Below are 19,634 nucleotides of genomic sequence, written 5' to 3'. Positions count from 1 at the left end.
CCCTTGTTGACGTACAGTTTCGGGGTTGTGAAGTGGACCAAGACTGACTTGGAGGCGTTAGAACGAGCAGTACGAGTGGCGTTCATTAACCTTCCGGGACTCCAATAGTCCTGGATCACTCATGTAGGTCCACCTCTTGTGAACGACAAGCGAGCTTTTTTCGAAGGTGTTGTACTTTTTACAACAGTGCGATATCCGGGGGGGGCCTCCTTAGCCGTGCGGTAAGACGCGCGGCTACAAAGCAAGACCATGCTGAGGGTGGCTGGGTTCGATTCCCGGTGCCGGTCTAGGCAATTTTCGGATTGGAAATTGTCTCGACTTCTCTGGGCATAAAAGTATCATCGTGCTAGCCTCATGATATACGAATGCAAAAATGGTAACCTGGCTTAGAAACCTCGCAGTTAATAACTGTGGAAGTGCTTAATGAACACTAAGCTGCGAGGCGGCTCTGTCCCAGTGTGGGGATGTAATGCAGAAGAAGAAGAAGAAGCGATATCCGGAAGGTTAAGCATCGCATGTGCCATCCAAAATCGTCCATTAAGAGAGTCAGCCTGCCACGTACAGTAGGATGAAGAGCCGTCACCGATATACAAACACAGTGTGTTCCGCAGATCCAGCAGTTACGAAGATACTTCGTGGAAAGCCAGAACCGCCACGAAATCTAACGCGCTGTGTGTGAACCTGACCACGGATTCAGTGCCCTGCATCTGGCACAGGAGGACTATCAGCTGAATTGCGACATCAAAAGTGTCGAAGAGATGATCGCATCGTGGAAGCAGAAGGGGTTGCATGGGACGCACCCCCATCAACTGGAGCTAGAATATATCGACAAAGTGGCGTCGAATACGTGGCTGGTGCGGTGTGAACTCTTCTCAGAAACAGAAGGATTCATGGTAGCCATCCAGGAGCGGGTAATTGCGACGAAGAACTATCGGCACTATATATTGCACGAAAACGTGGAGGACCACTGCAGAAAGTGCAATTCAGTAAGATAGACGATCGAACATATCGTGTCCGGGTGTTCAGGCTTAGCTGATTCAGCCTATCTCGGTCGCCATAACAAAGTAGCCGAGATTGTGCACCAACAGCTTGGTATAAAACACACATGGTTAACCAGTTTGTCGCCTACTACAAATGTGTGCCTGACCCGGTTCTGGAAAACAGTTTCGTGAAGCTGTACTGGGATCGTGAGAAAACTATGATAAGTTGGTAAAATTTATTACACTGTTGATATGTTTTCTAAGAGAGTGAGTTTGTGCTAAACGTAAATACCTCGTGGCTTCTCCCAATGAAAATGAAAATCTTAACACTGATGGAGAGTCACCGTGTTTGTAACTTTTCAGCTTGCATTGACGAAGGTCACCCAAGCTGGAGAAAATAACACATTTCTGTTGGCTCCGTGGCCGTGCGGTTAGCGGCATCAGTCGTCTAAGCGTATTTGCATGTTAATAGCTAAATTTTCTAACAAAACTTTGAAACATAATCAATTCTTTTTCAATTTTGTAAAAAATGTCAAAAAATATCATAACTCAGTTGTATTAATAGCCTATTCAGATTACGCCATTAATGACATAATAATTGGCGTTTCAGGGTAAATACGCTTTATGATGTCATTATTTACGTAATATTCCATACATTTTGCGCTGTCAAAAGATACCCGCTAAAAGAATTTATTACGAACAATTATTACGAGAGAGCTTTCGTTCTAACTGGGATGCAGGGAGAAATTCAACAAAACAAAACTGTCAAGCGTCACGCTCTCTTTGCCAGAGAGAAAATTCTCTCTGTTTTCATTTCGTTTCGTAGTTGACAGTCATGCTCTTTCTGTCGCAGCAGGGTCGAATGCATGTTAGATGGAAATCTTCTGAGCGCTGAAGAATAACTCGGATTGTGATGGTTTTGTGGAAAGCATTTTATATGATGAAAAATAATGATGATAATTATTTATTCTCCACTTATTCAACATGAATTGTTTAAAAAACAGATCCTCTCTAGAATTAACATGAAGTATTTAACTTAAACCTAGATTTAACTGAACAAATCGAATAAATTTTCAAAGTTCAAGGACCAATGCGGAAGACAATTTAAAACGTAGGAATGGTTGTAAAACGAATATATTTGATGAATAAACATGATTTCATAAATTGTTTCAATTCTGCTCCTTGAATGGCTTAATATACTTTGGATTTCAACATTTTCCACGTGGGACAACTGTATGATTTGAATGGGATGTATATATAAAGTAGAATAACCTTAAATAAAACATGGATTGGTAATGCATTAATTCATCCAAAATCCAGTTTAAATTATATCACATTCACACGATTCGATTTTGTTAGAAGCTGTATCATTGATTGTCGAGTAGAACGCAATGGTTCAGTTTCCATTTTTGAAAAAAAATTAAATTGCTGAGTTGCCCTTCATACATGGAAATACATTTTAGTTCGATAATATTTCTTGAAAATTGGTACAATCGTCCTTTTTTTATTTATTTGTGAGAATTCCCAAAAGTATCTATTTTTTTCTATCAAATCTCCGTTCGATCATAGTACAGAATCAAAATACTTTTTAAACTTAAAAATAAATTGAGGAATAGTCTGATTCAACTAATGAATGTAGCTTCGCTCATTATCCTTAATGAGAGCTTCAAATATTCTTCGAAAATCCCTTTTCATATTTTTTTTTATATTTTTTTTTTCGTAGAAACTTTGTTCAGAAAAAAATGTTCGATTGTCGCCACACAAATGCTTGATTTCGCAAATTAAATTTTAAAACTCTCCTTGAATTCAACCCTGTATTAGCGTGCAAATGAGGAAACATGGAAACGTCAAGATATATTATCTTGCTGTAGTCTGAACACCTCGTAATAATTGGATACCCTATCACTTAACAAAGTCATAAATAGCCCAATCTGAATAGGCTATTTTAACGGTTGTTATAAATAACTTATTTTGTTACAATTGTGTTATAATTGTAAACCAATTCTATTAGTTTTGGTAACCCAGATTATCAGATTGAGTTTCATTAGTTCTGGCTTGCAATACCGATGGCACTTTGAAAGAGCATCGAATATTTTTGCTAGTAACTCAAGGTGCAAAATATAATACGATGTATTTGGAAGATCACAATTTTTTTGTGGTTTAGACGGAGTCGAAAGGGCTCTGGATGATCGCTGGATTGATTAGAGAGTAAATCAAGAGCACGTCAGGGAACAATTTAATTTAAAACAGGTTGGGATTGCAGGGCTGGTAAATCGCTGGGTTTAATTGTTCTGGTTTGGTTCTACTTTCACTTGAGCTGGTGATCCGAGCAGATCACCAAATTGCGATGCTTTTGACTTCCAAAAATGGGATGCACTCTATAACTGACAATAGATTATGCGCTTGCCAGTAATGTTGCTTTTAGTAGTACAATGCAATCGCACCAGATTACACGGCCGAATTGCATTGCCAATGAAAGACATGTTTTTTTAGAAATAATTTCGTAAACACACTGTTTTCGATTTTTGCCATAATATTTAAATTGCCTACAAGAGATTAAAATGTGTAATTTTGTTGAATTCAAACTGTTTTTACTTTAATCAAAATGACAGTTATTATAATACACGATATGAAAAACACCCTCATTGAGTAATTAAGCAATCCTTCTGATTTTTATTCATTTCGTCAAATCATTCCGAATTATTTTCCACAATTTATTCGATCCATAAATATGTCCGATTTTCCATATTTCCCCTAATTTGTTTGATTTCCACAATTCCTAAATTTGTCCAATTAGACATATTAGTCCATTTTATGCACATTTCCCTAATTAGCGCAACTACCTGTTTGGTCAATTTGGTCGATTTGTACAACATGCCGCTTTCCTGGATTTTCATAATCTTTCCAATTAAACAAATTTACTCACAATGACTAGTTTATCTTTGTTGCATAGTTAATGTTTTCTCCCTTGTTTCAGGTGGAGAACTATCATGCAGCCAGGTATCTTGCTACAAACGACACGATTGTGAGCCCAAGTTTATACCAGGCCGATGCTGCCCAGAATATGACAACTGTCCTCCTCTTGGTAAGCACTCGTAAGACATCGCCATCACTTGGTTACTAATTTCAAAATTCCTTTCAAGAAAACTCCAACATCGCAGAACCCACCTCACCTGTGGCCGAGTCCAGCGAACTGAAGGAAACCGAACTTGTAACCGATGACCTGCTAGACGCAGAAAACAAGAAGCTGTCGTCGATCACATCCAACGACGTTACAGCAGCTGGTACAACCACGCCAAGCACAACAACCGTTAGCACCGAAGGTTCAACAACCGCCAAGCTTCAAATTCCAGCCGCAAGTAACAACCCACTGGGCATTAAAATCAAAGAGATCACAAAACCGGAGGAGATCCGATTGACCGATTCCAGGCCGAAAATCACCACAACGACCGGCAGCGCTAACAGTCTCGAAGTTGTGGCTCATCCATCCACGGAGTCATCCTCTGCCACGTCAGGTCACAGCGAAGAAGCCGTAAACCTGGAACACTTGGACCTCAACATAACCGACGACGGCGAAGAAGGAATGAAGAATGTCCGACACACTGAAGACGAGTTGCCAGCCAACGGAACATCTGAGGTTACCGATTCAAGCGAAAGCTCTACTGCCGGTCCATCTGATTCGTCGTCGTCTTCGGTGGAAATTGAGGCTTCGTCAGAAGTGAACAGCTTCAGTTCGACAACAGTCAGAATATCAGTTCCGTCAACGGTATCGACTACCACCGCCTTGCCCGATGATGTATCTGACGAAGTTACTAAAAAGGATAAACCACTGCCTGCCGTGGTTCAAATCGGAGATAAGCTGGTAATTGTGGATCACAACCAACCTAAACCGATTACGGTGATTCAGGTCGAGGAGGTCGCTGGGTTGCAGCGAGGAGAGGACGATATTTCGTATGATCAGGAAATGTACACAGATAGAGCACCAGAAACTCCTAAACATATGAAACTAGAGAGCGGCGAAGAGGAGATGTTGTCAACACAAGCGGATTCCAGTGTTGCTTTCGAGACGGTTTATCACGGGGGATCGACGGAGAATCTGGCTTCGGAAGAAGTGTTCGAAACGCAGCATTATACAGAAGGGCCAGAGAATAGTGCTGAAAAAAATGAGACTCACAGTGATCAGCTGTTGGCAAGCAGTGAGGAGTTCATTCAATTGACGCCCTCTTCGGACAAGCCGGTGAGATTGGAAGAAGAGCATACGACGTTGAACTCGTTGGCAACGAGTGTGGAGGAAGGAAGCACAACCTTGGCGGATTTGGGTATGAGTTCGGCAAGCTCAGAGGCGTCAGGAGATGAGGTGTATGAAACACATTTTTATACCGAAGGGCCGGTAAGTTCCTCGGAAACGACAGAGGCAGTAGGAAATGCACTTGGTGACACTTCGGAATCGGCAACGGCAGTGAAGGAAACTCCTTCGGATGATATGGCGGCAACTGAGAGCAAGCCTTACATTGAAGATGATGAGCATGATTTGATTCAACCTGGGTTCCAACCCATTCCGGAAGATTTCAGCTTAAGAGATCAACCAGCGATGGAAGATGATTTGGAACCATCGACGGCTTCGGCGAAAAGTGAGCGCAAAGAGGACGTAGGAACCCCAAAAATTCTGTCGGAAGTTCTTGAGTATAAGCACAATACGAGTAGTTCAACGGAAACTACCAGCGAAGGGGACAATGATGTGACGATTTCACCATCGTGGCTAAAAGAAGAGTCGAAACCGATGCTCCGGGCCCCAGGTGAGCCTCACTTGATTCCAGAATGGGAACGAAGCAATGTCACAGTCAGCAACTCGTCGCTTGAAGAGGAATTCAGTGGTGCCGGAGAGTTTCACGTATTGAAAATGAATTCCGAGGAGTACATCGATAGTTCTGCTGAGGGAAGCGGGGGACATTCAATTAGGAAGGAACCCGAGGAGACAACTCTAGCGCCATCAAAGAGTTCGCTGCAGGATATCGATGCGTTGGAAAGTGGGTCCTCTTCGGAGTCAGACAGTGTAAAGCATAACCCCAAAAACGACGTCGAAAGTGTCAAGTATGATGAAGATGAAAACAGTACAGTTCAAGAGGTACTACCCAAACAGGTAAAACCTAGTGTTTGAGTTTGAGGTTCGGCAGTGCATTATAGGATTATAGTAGAATTCAATCAAACTGAACTAGGAACTAGCTAATCGAATTTACAGAATCAAGTATTTAGCTGATCTGCAGCGATAAGAAACAGGTGTTTGCGGAATCCCTCGTTTCAGGAAGGAGTTAGAACTAGGTGCCAGTTGATCGAAAGACGCAATTCTTCGATTTTTTGTCTTTGACTATTCGATATAGGGTTATTTATGATTCCTCCTGTTTTCGATTCGCCCAGAGGCCCAATCCGTTAGCGAAGTGAGAGATGGTTCTAAAACAGTACGCTTTAGACGGTTCATTTTAGTGCCATTACCCTCGGACGCACAAGAACAAATTCTGAACTGGACACACACACACACATTGATCAAGCCAACCTTAATTACAAGAAAAACCTTAAATGAATTTGTTTGACCAATTTCCAAACAGTTCAACAAATCATTAAACATGCTATTTGACTGATCCGTCGAAATTGTCTCAAATCTATTTCTGAGTTGGGGTGAGATTTTTCCGATCAACGAAAAATTATGCAAACACCCCAAAAAAGGAAAAAAAAGTGCAATCACTCATTAAGTTTTCGTTTATATATATTTCGGTCTATTAACTGATTGTGAACCAACGGAAGTAGTAGCTGTCAGCCTGTAGTCCTCAGAGACTTCATGTTATGGTGAAGCGACGAACCCTAGATGAAAAATTGTACAAAATATGAAACAGGAACATATCCATGGCAAATAGGAATGCGAAAAAAGTCAAATTTACGTTCGTATAAGGCGTATCCTCCTATATTCCTCCCCAAAATAACTTTAGTTACACGTAAACTGGCTCAAATGATGATCGAAGCAAATTATTAGTCGTTGTTGTAAGTTATTTATTACGAAAAGGTTTCTCAATTTAGGCAGCACAACACCAAAATTTAGAAGAAAAAACACTAAAACTGGAGAAAATACACCGGAAATCAATCGACGAAACACTCAACAGAGAGGCATGTGATAGTTCTTACGTTACGTTGAAAAAAAAATACCATTTCAATTGAAATGGAGTTGAATCCTTTAATTGAACGACATTATTTGTAGAGACCCAATAACACACCAGGATCGACAGAATGAATAACCGATCCGGAATTCTTAGTTTAAGTTTAAGACTGTTACTAGCGATAGTTGATGATTATTTGCAATTACACACTGAATTGAAGGAATATGATTATTTATTGATTATTTATAGTCGATGCTGAATGTCTGCTCATGGACATTTGGTTGATTTCAAGTTCATCTTCATTTCAAGTGTCAATAAAAAAAACGACGTAGTTAGTCGAGGGCGGGACCAATAAACCCGCCACCCTTAGAAAATAGTAGGCATTTTCTCAATTTGTATCATTATTATTAATATTATTATAACTTTCATAATGACTTTAGGTAAATAAAAAAACAATTATCATTTCATTCATAGAGAGATAAGTCCCCCAAAAATCCCTCAAATGTTCGTGTAGAATTAGTGAGAATCGTTAGGAAATGACATGCAATTATTACTGATGAAAAAGAAAGTCATACTTGTAATTCGAATTATTCAGTGTAAACTATATCAGTTGATGATGAGGAAGCCATCTGTTCGTCTCTCCTAGAGGTCTCTTTCAAGTAGAACCATACTGGAACTAACTATTCAGTGCGTACTATCTGAAAGAAGGAATATTCCGTGGAGATGGAAAGATGATCAGGTGGCAAAGAATTATAATCCCTTGCTAGACGAAACAGTCGATCAATTAAGGAATGTAAAATAAAATTAAATGGAAACAAAAACAACATTTATAAAATAATGTCCATTTTCACTATTGTCGCTATCACAGTCCAGAAATCTATGAGGTATGAATTGTAATTGTTATTTATCAGCCTCCACCCCGGCTGACACCGTTCGCCCGTTATTACACTTAAGTTAAGTGAAACCCTACCGAGCCTTTGGCTTACCAGATGACATTACCACTAAAAGCTCAAAATAATTTTCTTATTACCAGATTATTTTTTCTTAAAGGATGACATTTTATTCTAGGGATGGATAAAAAGGAGAACATATGGAGAAATAGAACTTATTTCTCACAATGTGGTGTTAAATAAATATATTTGACAGATTTTTTGATAGCATTGTTCATTTATGCAATACCAAACTTTTCCATGTCGAATGCAGGTTGCAAACAGAACGATCGATTTATTTCTTGAACTTTGAAACCATACGAAATTTAAATCCCATCTGATCAACATAAGGACCATTCTTTAACCCTAGGTCCAAAACAGCAGTGACATATTTCAATTAATTGCATATTATTCGGCAACCCGTACGAAAACCATTTTTTGTTAAATATCTTGGCTGTGCATATGCACAGCACATGTTTCGAAATGGGTATGTTAGAGAGAGCACCCAAGTAAGCGCTTTTAAAACCATTCACAAGAATTAGTGACACCGTGAAAGCGTGCGTGACGAATTGCTGCCGCTAAACTTTTGTTGTCACCAGGAGCGCAGACTAGCCCACCGATGCGCTGCTAGAATGTGACATCACACGAAGAACATTTAAGGTGACACGGGAAGCACGAACAATCATCAAATCGTCATCATTTTCATCATTGAATGCTTAATTTTTTCTCTACAACAAATATGATTTTGAAAAAGTATCACCGGCGCGTGCTTACTCGTGATGTAGTGCTGATACATTTAGTGGAACGGGGGTGCAAAATGCCCTAGCTAAGCAAACACTGCTGGATTGTCTCATTTGTAACGCTATTCATAAGTATTTTTACATTATGCAACAGTTTAACAAGATAGCTAGTTGATGCAATTCAAAAATTGTTAAAAATCTCAATCATATTGATAATATTCACGTTTCAAAAAAGTGGTGATATTCTGTTGCCGGAAAACTCATGAGGCAAAACGCCTTTTAGCTGGCAACTACTAGGCAACAAAGTACCATGCGTCGGCGAATCAGCATTCTGGTATGGATAGTGCGTGGAGACGCAAGTACGTTGTAGGTTAGCGCCACTAGGGCGTTTTGCCTCGCCAAAATGTTAGATGTTTCTATAAAATGTGGAAATTTTCGGTTTTTCCGACCTTCCCATACACTATTTTGAAACTTTTTTCGCCTTACCTACATAATTTTAGATCTAGTGTTGTCACGGCCATCTTAATGACGGTAAATATGACGGAAACCACAAAAGGCGTTTTGCAGGGGGGGGCGTTTTGGGGCCTCTTCCCCTACAGTTACATCAAACAACTGAAAACCGAAATACGCCGCCCCAAAGTTACGAGGTGAAAATGCTAGAAAGAGACAAAAGATAGGAAAAATAACACGGTGTTTAGTGCCTCCCAGAGTCACCTTAAAGCACATGAGCACATGAGAGTTAGGCAGGGAGATAACAAGCACACATAGTAGGAACAGAGAAGAGAGAACGAACACAAAACTAACCCTGAATGAGAAAATCTTTTTGTCCCCCATCCCTGCTGTTTGGTTGATTTTCATGTACCGTTTTGCTTTGAATTGCCGGACGCTTCGAAAGCCGGACACTTCAATTGTTATTCGACTTTATTTACCATCTCAACAAGTATATCTTGGGTTATCAATGCAGTGAACAATTCTTGGACTTGAAACAATTTTAACAAATGTAAGTAAATCCGTGATCTGTGGTAAAACCTTGAAAATTAGAGGTAGAAGTTGAAAGCATGTCATAATCAACGGTGAATTTCGTTTTTCTTGAATGCAGTTTAAGACTCAACATTAGAGAAACTAAGCTCATATTTTCTATATTCTATCATTTGCAAGGGGTATTAGTAATTCATTAACATAATATGATAGCACTCTTTGTCATGAATTAGAGAAATTGCTTGGGAATTCATAGCTTTATAATTTATATTACATTTTCTGTATGTCCGGACTTCGAGGCAAGTTTTTACAATTGCTTCGATTTCCGGACATGCTGAAATGATGTTGAACAACTATTTATCAGTTATCATTGAAATCATTCGTAATAAGCAATCATAGTTACAATTTCATTAGATTTTAGTTGCTACACCCCAGAAGGAACATTGCTTGCTCTCAGCTTATCGATATTTACTTATACACATATTGTAAATGGTATCACTTTATTAATTGTACACAAGTAGCCAAACTTCAGTTTCTAGTGAAAGGTTGTCTTCAAATGTAGTTTTTTAACCATCCAAATTTTTGTAGAAAAAAACAAGTTCGTTAAACTAGCTTTTTAACAGAATTGTAGAAAAAGACACGTTGTGAACGACTCCCGTCAAATAAAAAAACTGAACATTTCTCGGACACGCCCGGATTTATCAATCCGCATGAGTTCATTATTTCAATCGCTCCTTGCAATCCTTGATTTCTAAAAGCAAACTAAAACGGATTTCAAAAGACACATAAATATCGCTAATTGCAGCTTACCCACGTTGAATTTGAGAGGAATGAGATTGAAGAAAATATTTCGTTACCCACAGACACGTCAAATGTCAAAGAGGTGTTCTACTTTGAAAGGGGAGAGGGGGAGATTGTATAAATTATTAGATTCCCAATGTTTTATATTGCAGTTAAATGCTCCCGCTTGGTTTCAAATGCTGTTTTTTGGTAGTCCTGATCAATCTCGGAGCAGAAACTTCGGATGGTACACACAACCGGGGGATGCCAGATTTCCATACAAATGTGTATAGAAACCTTACTTTACGGATTTATATTAATTGAGAAATATGAATGCTATATCCTAGTTGTCTTTGAACGGATTAAATTGGCTATTTGAAAATCAATATAGCCAAACTTGAAGTGTCCGGAAATTCGAAGCATAATTGTCCGGTATTTGAAGCATCCCTTATACTGTGTCCGGATTTCGAAGCAAGCGATGCTCAATGTTTTCGATTATATTAGCTATTTCGTTCATACAAAATGTCATTTTCACTACACTACAGCAAATTTGATAAGGTTAAAAGACTATTATTCTTCCATTTACTTCCACTATTAACTTTTTTATAATAGTCTTTTAACCTTGTAGCATTTCCCCTAAGACGCTCTAAAATAATTAATCAAATTTGATAAGTTAATTTTGACAGGGTGTGTTATCACTCAGTGTAAGAGCAAGATTACCGGTGGTGAGTTTAAGCCGTTTGACAGCGCATTATCAATACTTGACACTTTACCGGTCGCTACTAAACGCGCTGCTATAACAGTAACGCGACTGACAGGTGACCAAATTTGGTAGCGCGATAAGAGCGCTGCTATTTTATGAACTGTCAACTGTCAAACGTCACCGGTACGGAATACAATAAACCAAATTGAGAGCGGAAAATAGTGACCGGTACGGAAACGAGTGACGAAACTAAAATGAAAGCGCTGCGCGGGTGATTAAAATGCTCGCGATCGATAATGATGCTCTAAAGTACTTAATTCCGTTTGAAATATTGAACTAAAAATTCAGCAGTGCTTAAGTGTCCGGACTTCGAGTCGAAACGGTAGGTATTGTGCGTCACGTCGCGTTTGTTGTTTTCGAGTGCCATCATCCACCATATGGGAGTGCGACGTAAGGGACAGTCAGTCCACTTTCTATGTGTTGTTTGTTGCGCGACGATCGGTGGATCTCCTATGATAAGATGTTGCGAGCAGCATAACCTGTTGCGTCGCTCTTGAGTATGGGCGGATCCCTTACCGAATTCTCTTAGTGCATTCTGGTTGTATGAGGATGTTGCGATAATTTGAGTAAACTCGTTCGGTCGTTGGTTCGCTAGCTAGCTGAAACGATCCGTAAAATTCCTTTCGAGGAGAATATATAATGGACTCGCCCTAAGGAGAGTTTCTTCCGGGCAATTAATCAGCACACGTGATCTCCCAAGTGGAGTGGCGCTTAAGCCACGTGTTTTAAGGGCGGATCGGCCCTGCTAGCTACAGCGAGTACATTAAGTACTGCCTATCCCCCAGAAGTAATGCTGGGAGGTATTTCCTGGGGGAACCAGGGTATTAGCAGAGAGGGTAACTCAAGTATCCTTCCGCTACTTACGGGTGGGTTTAGTGGGTCAGCCTTCTGTCAACCCCACTCCCAGAGTGCTTCATCCCTCTATAAACAAAAAAAAAACATACACACATTACCGGTACCGCCCAGACCCTGTTCTAGAAAACGATCGTTTCAAGCTGTATTGGGATCGTACCATATTGACGAATCTCTTTGTTCTCCACAACTGCCCAGATATAATGGTTGATGACAAAGATCTGAAGAAAGTTGTCATCATCGACATCGCCGTTCCACTAAACCGTAACCTGGAGAAAACTCAGAAAAATCGCCGAATATCACCCGTTGGTTCCGACGATTGATCCTGTAGTTATATCAACCACTGGAATTGTACCGACGAAGCTTTTGGAAAGCCTAACAATGATGAGTATGAAAAATAAGTTGCCAGCTATCCACAAGTCGGTAATTCTCAGCACGTGTGCCATTGTCCGAAACTTCCTAGGCCAAGATGAAGTATATCTGGATCTGAAAGGAGAGCAGCAGAGTAGTTTGTGTATTGTTTGTGTATTTTACTTTCGAATGATCGACTGTTTATTGTTATTTTAACTTAAAACGGCTACGCAGTCTTTAAGGATTAAAACAAGATTTATATTTGTCCAACGTTTCGACACGTGTCGACACAAATATAAATCTTGTTTTAATCCTTAAAGACTGCGTAGCCGTTTTAAGTTAAAATGTGTATTTTACGTGTAACTAAACGGGCTTGGTGGTCATATGGCTTCTGCCTCATACGCAGGAGGTCGTGAGTTCAATCCCAGGCCCGTTCAATTCCTCCTACTTTGTATCTTTTCATATATTTCTCATGTTCCAGCAATCGCTAAAACTAGAAATAAGCTTTCATACCGTTTCCATCTTCTATACCTATACCTACAACTTGATTAGTTCTAGCAGGTAACTGTTAGAATTCGAAATGAGCCGAAAAGCTCGTTTCGGCATCCAATTAGAATATACACCACCACCCTTTCATTACTATCACATTGGCAATCCGTTAACCAAGACGAACCTCTGCCATAAAACCTAACCACAGATTCCAATAAAATTCCTCAGAAACTCGTGGCGAGTGCAGAGGTGTTCTCGGGTTGCAGTGGGCGAGTGACTGCATCATCAATTCCTTCCCCCATCCCCAATGACCGTGAGGACGTGGCCAGCGTCGTTATCGACCATCCAAAATACTAGAGCTCTCGAACTGTGCACATTGAGGTTGGAGAGCAAATCCCATGCTCACATCCATTGGTTCCCTGTGCAATTGCGATTGTTCTGATCGATCACGGAGTAGCAACTACGAAATGCACGGTCATCATGCTCATGCTCATGCTGTAGTGCATGTTTGGTTTCATCACCAACATCGGTTTGACACTTGTAGTACTGGCACGGTGCCCCGGTAGACCGTTATTATAAAATAAAAATGTCCATCAAAACCAAGTACAGAACTCGATTCCTGTGGTAATTCTGCACCTCTGGACCTATTTTTAAAAAAATCCCTAGGAAGAATCTCGAGAAATCTTGATTCGAAGTTTTTAATTAAGCAATTTCAAAATAATATATATTTTAACTCAATAATATCCCCAAAATACCTTCAACGCCGTCCAAAAAGTAATCAAAGTTGTTTTCAACCAGTTTACATTTGTTGCCTTAATTACAATTATATTTTTTTACAACTGATTAAGCTCACCAAACTGACTTAGGTATGTTTTTTGTATGGCTTGAAGCCGTCTATCTTCAAGAATGCTACCTCTCGTTCAGAACCATTCATTAATTCACGTGCAGGCTGCAGATTCTTTGTTGAATGCCATTCAGATTAAAGTTTGTATTTTTTTATTGTATTAACAAATGTATTCGAGCATCAGAAGTAAAGATTGGAGTACGGAAAAAAATGATGAAAAAAACCAACAGCTTGAAGATTTGTTTAAAGTAGTGTAGTTGTTTAGCATCATATAACAAGTTAGATCTTCGTCAGATGCTGTAACAATTGAATTGACGGAGCTTTATCATATTTTGAGATTTCCCCGCAAAAGGATCATCGGACTGGTAATGACTCCAAAGATGACGGTAAGGAAAAGCTACGATTTTCAAGAGTGAGCTCGGCATATAGAATGAGATGCACAAGAGAAAGAAAAAAAAATACAAGCTTAATGCATATTCTTTTGGGTTTTCGGCTACGACGAAGATAAAATATTCAATTTTTGAACTTTTAAAAACCTTTTAATAAAGAAACAAAATGAACGTTTGCTTATCTACGTCACTGCACATCTAGTTCTGAATTGTTAATACGATTTTTAAGTTGCTCGAGAAGCGCCATGTTGAGTAAATTTATGGGTGAACCAAGTACAGATGAGGCATCAACAAATCGCATAGAGTTCATTAGAATACCGATCTTACGGATTACGTCATTACTCTGCTTAAACATTAACAATTTTCTAATTAATATATCAATCAGCAGGTTCCGAATGATTTCAAAAAAGTGTACGCAAGATACAGCTCTTTGAAACTCGAGCATGGTTTTGAGGAAGCAATTGATGGCTTTGCTAGCAGCTGGAAAAAGCCGCTGTTTCCATTAACGTCAAATGACCATATCTTGAATTATCATGTTTCAGAGTTCTGTAGAGATACCGGAATAGGTTTTGGCTTACATATCAAACATGCTTTTTTCTAGTCCGTTGATTAGAACTTTGACGAGACTTGGCAGCAAAGATCGGTTAATAAGTGCTGTGATCGAGTATAACAGCTTCTAACTACTATTATTCTACACGAACTCTGGTCTTACTTCTCTCCATTATGAACATAAACACTAAATTAAAATTAATTTTTACCTTTCATTCTATTAAACATTGAAAGCAACACTTATACTAAACTCGAGTAAGTTAGCCATACAAAAACATACTTAAGTCAGTTTGGTAAGATAAGTCAGTTGTAAATATTTATAGTTCTAATAACGGCAACGCGTGCTTAGGGCCATCTTTGGCGTTGTGCAAGAGAATGGTTTATGGCGGCGAAGGATGAAACAGGCGAACCCAGTACCCAGAAGGTAGCTAAAGCTGGAAGGGTACGATGGGCAGGGCATATTTCAAGAATGCCGGACAGCAACCCTGCAGAGCTGGTGGTTAATTTCGACCGGCAGGTACAAGAAGAATTGAATCATTCCTTGTCGTGTTTCTGGACGAGCCGGACGTATTTTACTCCCGTGTCTCATCACGTGACGCGCTTTATACCGCTAGAGTTTTTTTTTCCCCCGTTTAGTATTCGGCGGGTTGTTTTTATATCGTTAAGTTGCCTACGCGAGTGTAAAGCTAGTTACAAGGTGATTTATCCAGCCGACTAGTTAAGGAAGCGAGCTGTTCTAGCGATGCTATTGCAGTCTCGTTAGTTTGGTTTTTTTTTTCATCAAGTGCTGCGACGACGATCAGTATCAATCAGCATCAGGTCGTCATCGACAAAGCTACCTACTCGGGTAGGCAGCAAACAGGCTAAGTAAAAAGATTGTATCCCATAGGCCTTTTCATGTGACACTGCCGAGACTGCACTTGTTTAAAATCGCTGAACAGGTCCGCAAGTCCGAAGCTGTCACTTTCATAGGAGAACTGTCAATTGACGGTAAAATCAGCTGATTTTAAACGTCTCGTGAAAAGGCCTATTGTCTCTTTGCATCCGTTTAACTTTCATCCACGCACCAGTGGTGAAGCTTTTGTGTGCTCTGCCTGTCGTTAGGCAAGGGTGGCACCGTTGCATTAGAGTGGGACGAAACGCAAAAAAGGTTGCCTGAATTATTATTAAAAACTTTGAATTTTTTTTCTTCTTTTTTTTTGTGTGTGTGTGTTTGTTTTGTTATTATTATAATTAAAACCTATTAGTATTATTTTTTTTCTCTTCTATTTTTTTTTTTGGGATTTTTGTATTACATTTTATGGACGAAGAAAACGGAGGCGAAACGCCTCCCAAAGACAATGTCGTTCGCATCGCGATTCTACCAGGCTTCTTCGCCTGGGCCTTGGGTTGTTTACTTTCGGCAGAAAGTGAAAAGTATTGATTTCCTAGGAATCAAACGTGATTTGACGCGTCGTTTTCCGAAAACTGATTTTCATCAAATCAATCGGAACAAACTACGTGTAACCGCACCTACATACCAGGATGCAAATGCTATCGCAAAAGACCAGAACTATAATGTGGAATATTTGGTTTATGTGCCCTCGCGGGAGGTCGAGATTGAAGGCGTAATTAACGCAGCGAGCCTGACTTGCAAGGATGTGCTTGCAGGAAAAGGCCGTTTAACCTTTTGTCTGTGCTCTGGGGTCAATATGACCCCAGGCCACTTTGAGCGGCTGCCATTTTTTTAGTTTTCAACCGATTCTCCTAATTTTTGGTAGTTTGGTAAAACTCGCCGAGATCTGTCTTCTATGTGCAAATTCGCTTGAAAAATCTTGAAAATATGCGCCACAGTGTACTTTTTTCAAAAAACTTACGTTGTCTGTGCTCTGGGGTCAAATTGACCCCAAATTGAAATTGCTATAACTTTTTTAATGTTTGGCCAATTTTGGATTTTTGGGGCTGTTTCGAAAGATAACTTAAATATCTTTAAGGTCGTTACCAAAGATTGACTATAGGTGGGCGGGTACATCGCGGGGAAGGGTTTTCGTAAAAAAGGTACAAAAACAGTGATTTTTCATGCTTATTTTACTTATATCTGAAAATCCTATCCATTTTGAACTGCACCTTTTCAATAAGGTTATGCAGGAAGGCGTGTGCTTTGACATGAGGCATTGATTAGTTTAGAGCTTGATCGCTAGGTGGCGGTATATTTGAATTCATTATTTTAGACTACTCAAGTAATTCCGATATATGGAATTCTCCTCAGTGTACATATTCTTATCGCACAAATTTGAAATTTGTAAAGATGACGTCTTTAACAAAGTTCGTCTAGTGGGAATGGACTGTCATGTGACGGAATAAATAATTAGTAAATTTACAAATAGGCGGCGCTAGTGTACTTGCAATATTCTTGCATATTTGAAATATTGCTTTAGCTTGAGATCCCTCATACCTACACCAAAGTTGTATTCGGCAACATTGTTCAGGATGTCCAGGACTACAAAGCGGTGCTCAATATAATGAGCACTTCTTCCAAGATGCGGCGCTAGTGAGCTGTTATATTTGAGTATATTGTTCCATGTGAGATCTGATGTATTTTGGTTTGTAGCATTTTTGGCAAACATGAATGTTGTGGTAGAGTTCATCATAAGTTTTGTTTGCATTCAACCTGCTCCAGCGATGCTGCAAATATGGAATGTGTTTTAGGTCATCCAAGAAAACCCTGGAATTAAGGCCTTTGGGTCTACATGCGTAACCAAAGATCAGCCAATTCGCCGCCTATTTGCAAAATTCACAATTATTACTTCCGTCACTAGAGTACTAGACAGTCCATTCCCACTAGACGACCTTTGATCAAGATGCCATTTTAACAAATTTTAAATTTGTGCGATAAGAATATTTACACTGAGGAGAATTCTATATATCGGAATATCTTGAGTAGCTTTGAGTAGTAGTAAAATAATGGATTCAAATATACTACCACCTGGCGGCCAAGTTCTAAACTTATCAACGCCTCATGCCGAAGCACACGCCTTCCTCCATAACCTCCATAGTTCAAAATGGGTAGGATTTTCGGATATAAGTAAAATAATCATGAAAAATCACTGTTTTTGTATCCTTGTTCACTAAAACCCCTCCCCGCGATGTACCCGCCCACCAATAGTCAATCTTTGATCACGACCTGAAAGATGATTAAATTATCTTTCGAAACAGCCCCAAAAATCCAAAATCGGCCAAACAATAAAAAAGTTATAGCAATTTCAATTTGGGGTCAATTTGACCCCAGAGCACAGACAACGTAAGTTTTTTTGAGCACAGACAGAAGGTTAAAGAATGCCCTGCAATCTACCGTGTATATTCTGGACTGCAAGGAATTGCATTCAGCAGCCATGGTAGATGGTAAAAAAGTATATTCGAAGTCAGGTTCGCTACGGGTAACGTTTGCCGGTTCGATACTCCCAAAATATGTAGATATCGAAAATATGTTGTTTCCGCGTCTTTTTGTACCCAGGGTTTTCAATTGTACCAACTGCAAACAGTTGGGGCATACTGCCGAGTTTTGCGACAACAAGCCCCGTTGTGGCAAATGTTTTGAAGGCATAGGGAGGAGTCCTGCCAACAACAAGTTACAAAGTGCGCTTATTGTGGCATGGACCCTCCCCATGGTTTGCAAGAATGTCCGGTGTACAAAAAGCGCACCCAAAAAGTTAAGCGTTCATTAGTACAGCGCTCTAAGCAGTCGTATGCAGAAATGGTGAAGTCGCAAGACACATCCGCAACTGCCAACGCAACGGATGCTATTTCAGCTGCCGTTCAAGTAAGTGATTTTTATGATGTCATTTCCATAGACGAATCGGACTCTGACGTAGCCGATATGGATGATTCTGCGGAGGTACACGTACCCGAAAAGAGGAAGAAACTGTCTTCCCAGGATTGCGCCGTAAGAAACAAAAATCATCCCTAGAAGCTTGCCAAAATCTGATGGTAATGGGGATTATTTAAAATTCGAAGCAGCCTGTCTATACTGCTCCTTTTGACCCATGTTGCAGTAAGACATTCCCGCCATTGCCTAAAACTGATGTTACAAAGAAACATCAGGTAAGGAATATCTCTGAGCAGAAAACTGCTACTCGCACTTCTAAGAAAAGAATCTCGTCCAAGCGAGGATTGATATCCTTTAAGGATCTTGTGGATCGTATTTTGAACTTGTTCAATATTCAGAATTCATTGAGGCCAATCATTGACCTCTTTATTCCAACAGTTGAAAGTTATCTGAAGCAATTGACTGTTTCATGGCCCCTTCTTGCAGGACTTGTATCTTTCGATGGATAATACGGCCATACAAGATACAATCACTGTGCTGCAGTGGAACTGTCATAGTCTGAAACATAAATTGGACGTGTTTAAGTTTTTAATTCGCAACTCCGATTGCGATATATTTGCACTCTGTGAAACATGGCTTTCTTCTGAAGATGAAATCAACTTCCACGATTTTAACATTATTATTCGCCAAAGATCGGAATGACAGTCATTATGGTGGCGTTCTTTGGGAATCAAAAATGTCACACTTTCTACAAAATTCCCATTCCGACTGTTAATGGTTTAGAAATCGTAGCTTGCCAAGTAAATGTAAAGAATAAAGACCTTTGCATAGCTTCAGTGTATATTCCCCAAATGCCTCACTTAATCGTCGGCATCTTTGGAGCGCAGTCTCTCTTTTATCATCCCCAGTTTTAATACTGGGTGATATGAATGCACATGGTATTGCATGGGGCGAAACTAGAGACGATAACAGAGCGCCTATTTTCTATGATTTGTGCGACGATTTCAACTTGAATATTTTGAACACAGGCGAAGTAACT

General features: G+C 39.8%; 1 protein-coding gene across 4 annotated transcripts in view; it reads left to right on the top strand.

Annotated features, from left to right (window-relative positions):
* The window catches only part of LOC134213608 (mucin-22), a 171,598-nt gene extending 163,637 nt beyond the window's left edge, over positions 1-7,961 (top strand). For all 4 annotated transcript variants that reach the window (XM_062692834.1, XM_062692833.1, XM_062692832.1 and 1 more), the window contains 2 exons: positions 3,958-4,065; positions 4,124-7,961. In XM_062692834.1, coding sequence (XP_062548818.1) covers positions 3,958-4,065; positions 4,124-6,138 — 2,123 coding nt within the window. In that variant the 3' untranslated portion in view covers positions 6,139-7,961. The remainder of the gene's footprint in view (positions 1-3,957; positions 4,066-4,123) is intronic.
* The last annotated feature ends 11,673 nt before the right edge of the window (positions 7,962-19,634 follow it).

Source organism: Armigeres subalbatus, chromosome 2, assembly GCF_024139115.2.
Source record: "Armigeres subalbatus isolate Guangzhou_Male chromosome 2, GZ_Asu_2, whole genome shotgun sequence".
NCBI classification, from domain to species: Eukaryota; Metazoa; Arthropoda; class Insecta; order Diptera; family Culicidae; genus Armigeres; species Armigeres subalbatus.
The sequence above is the reverse complement of the archived record's forward strand: the minus strand, read 5'-3'. Positions and strand labels throughout refer to the sequence as shown.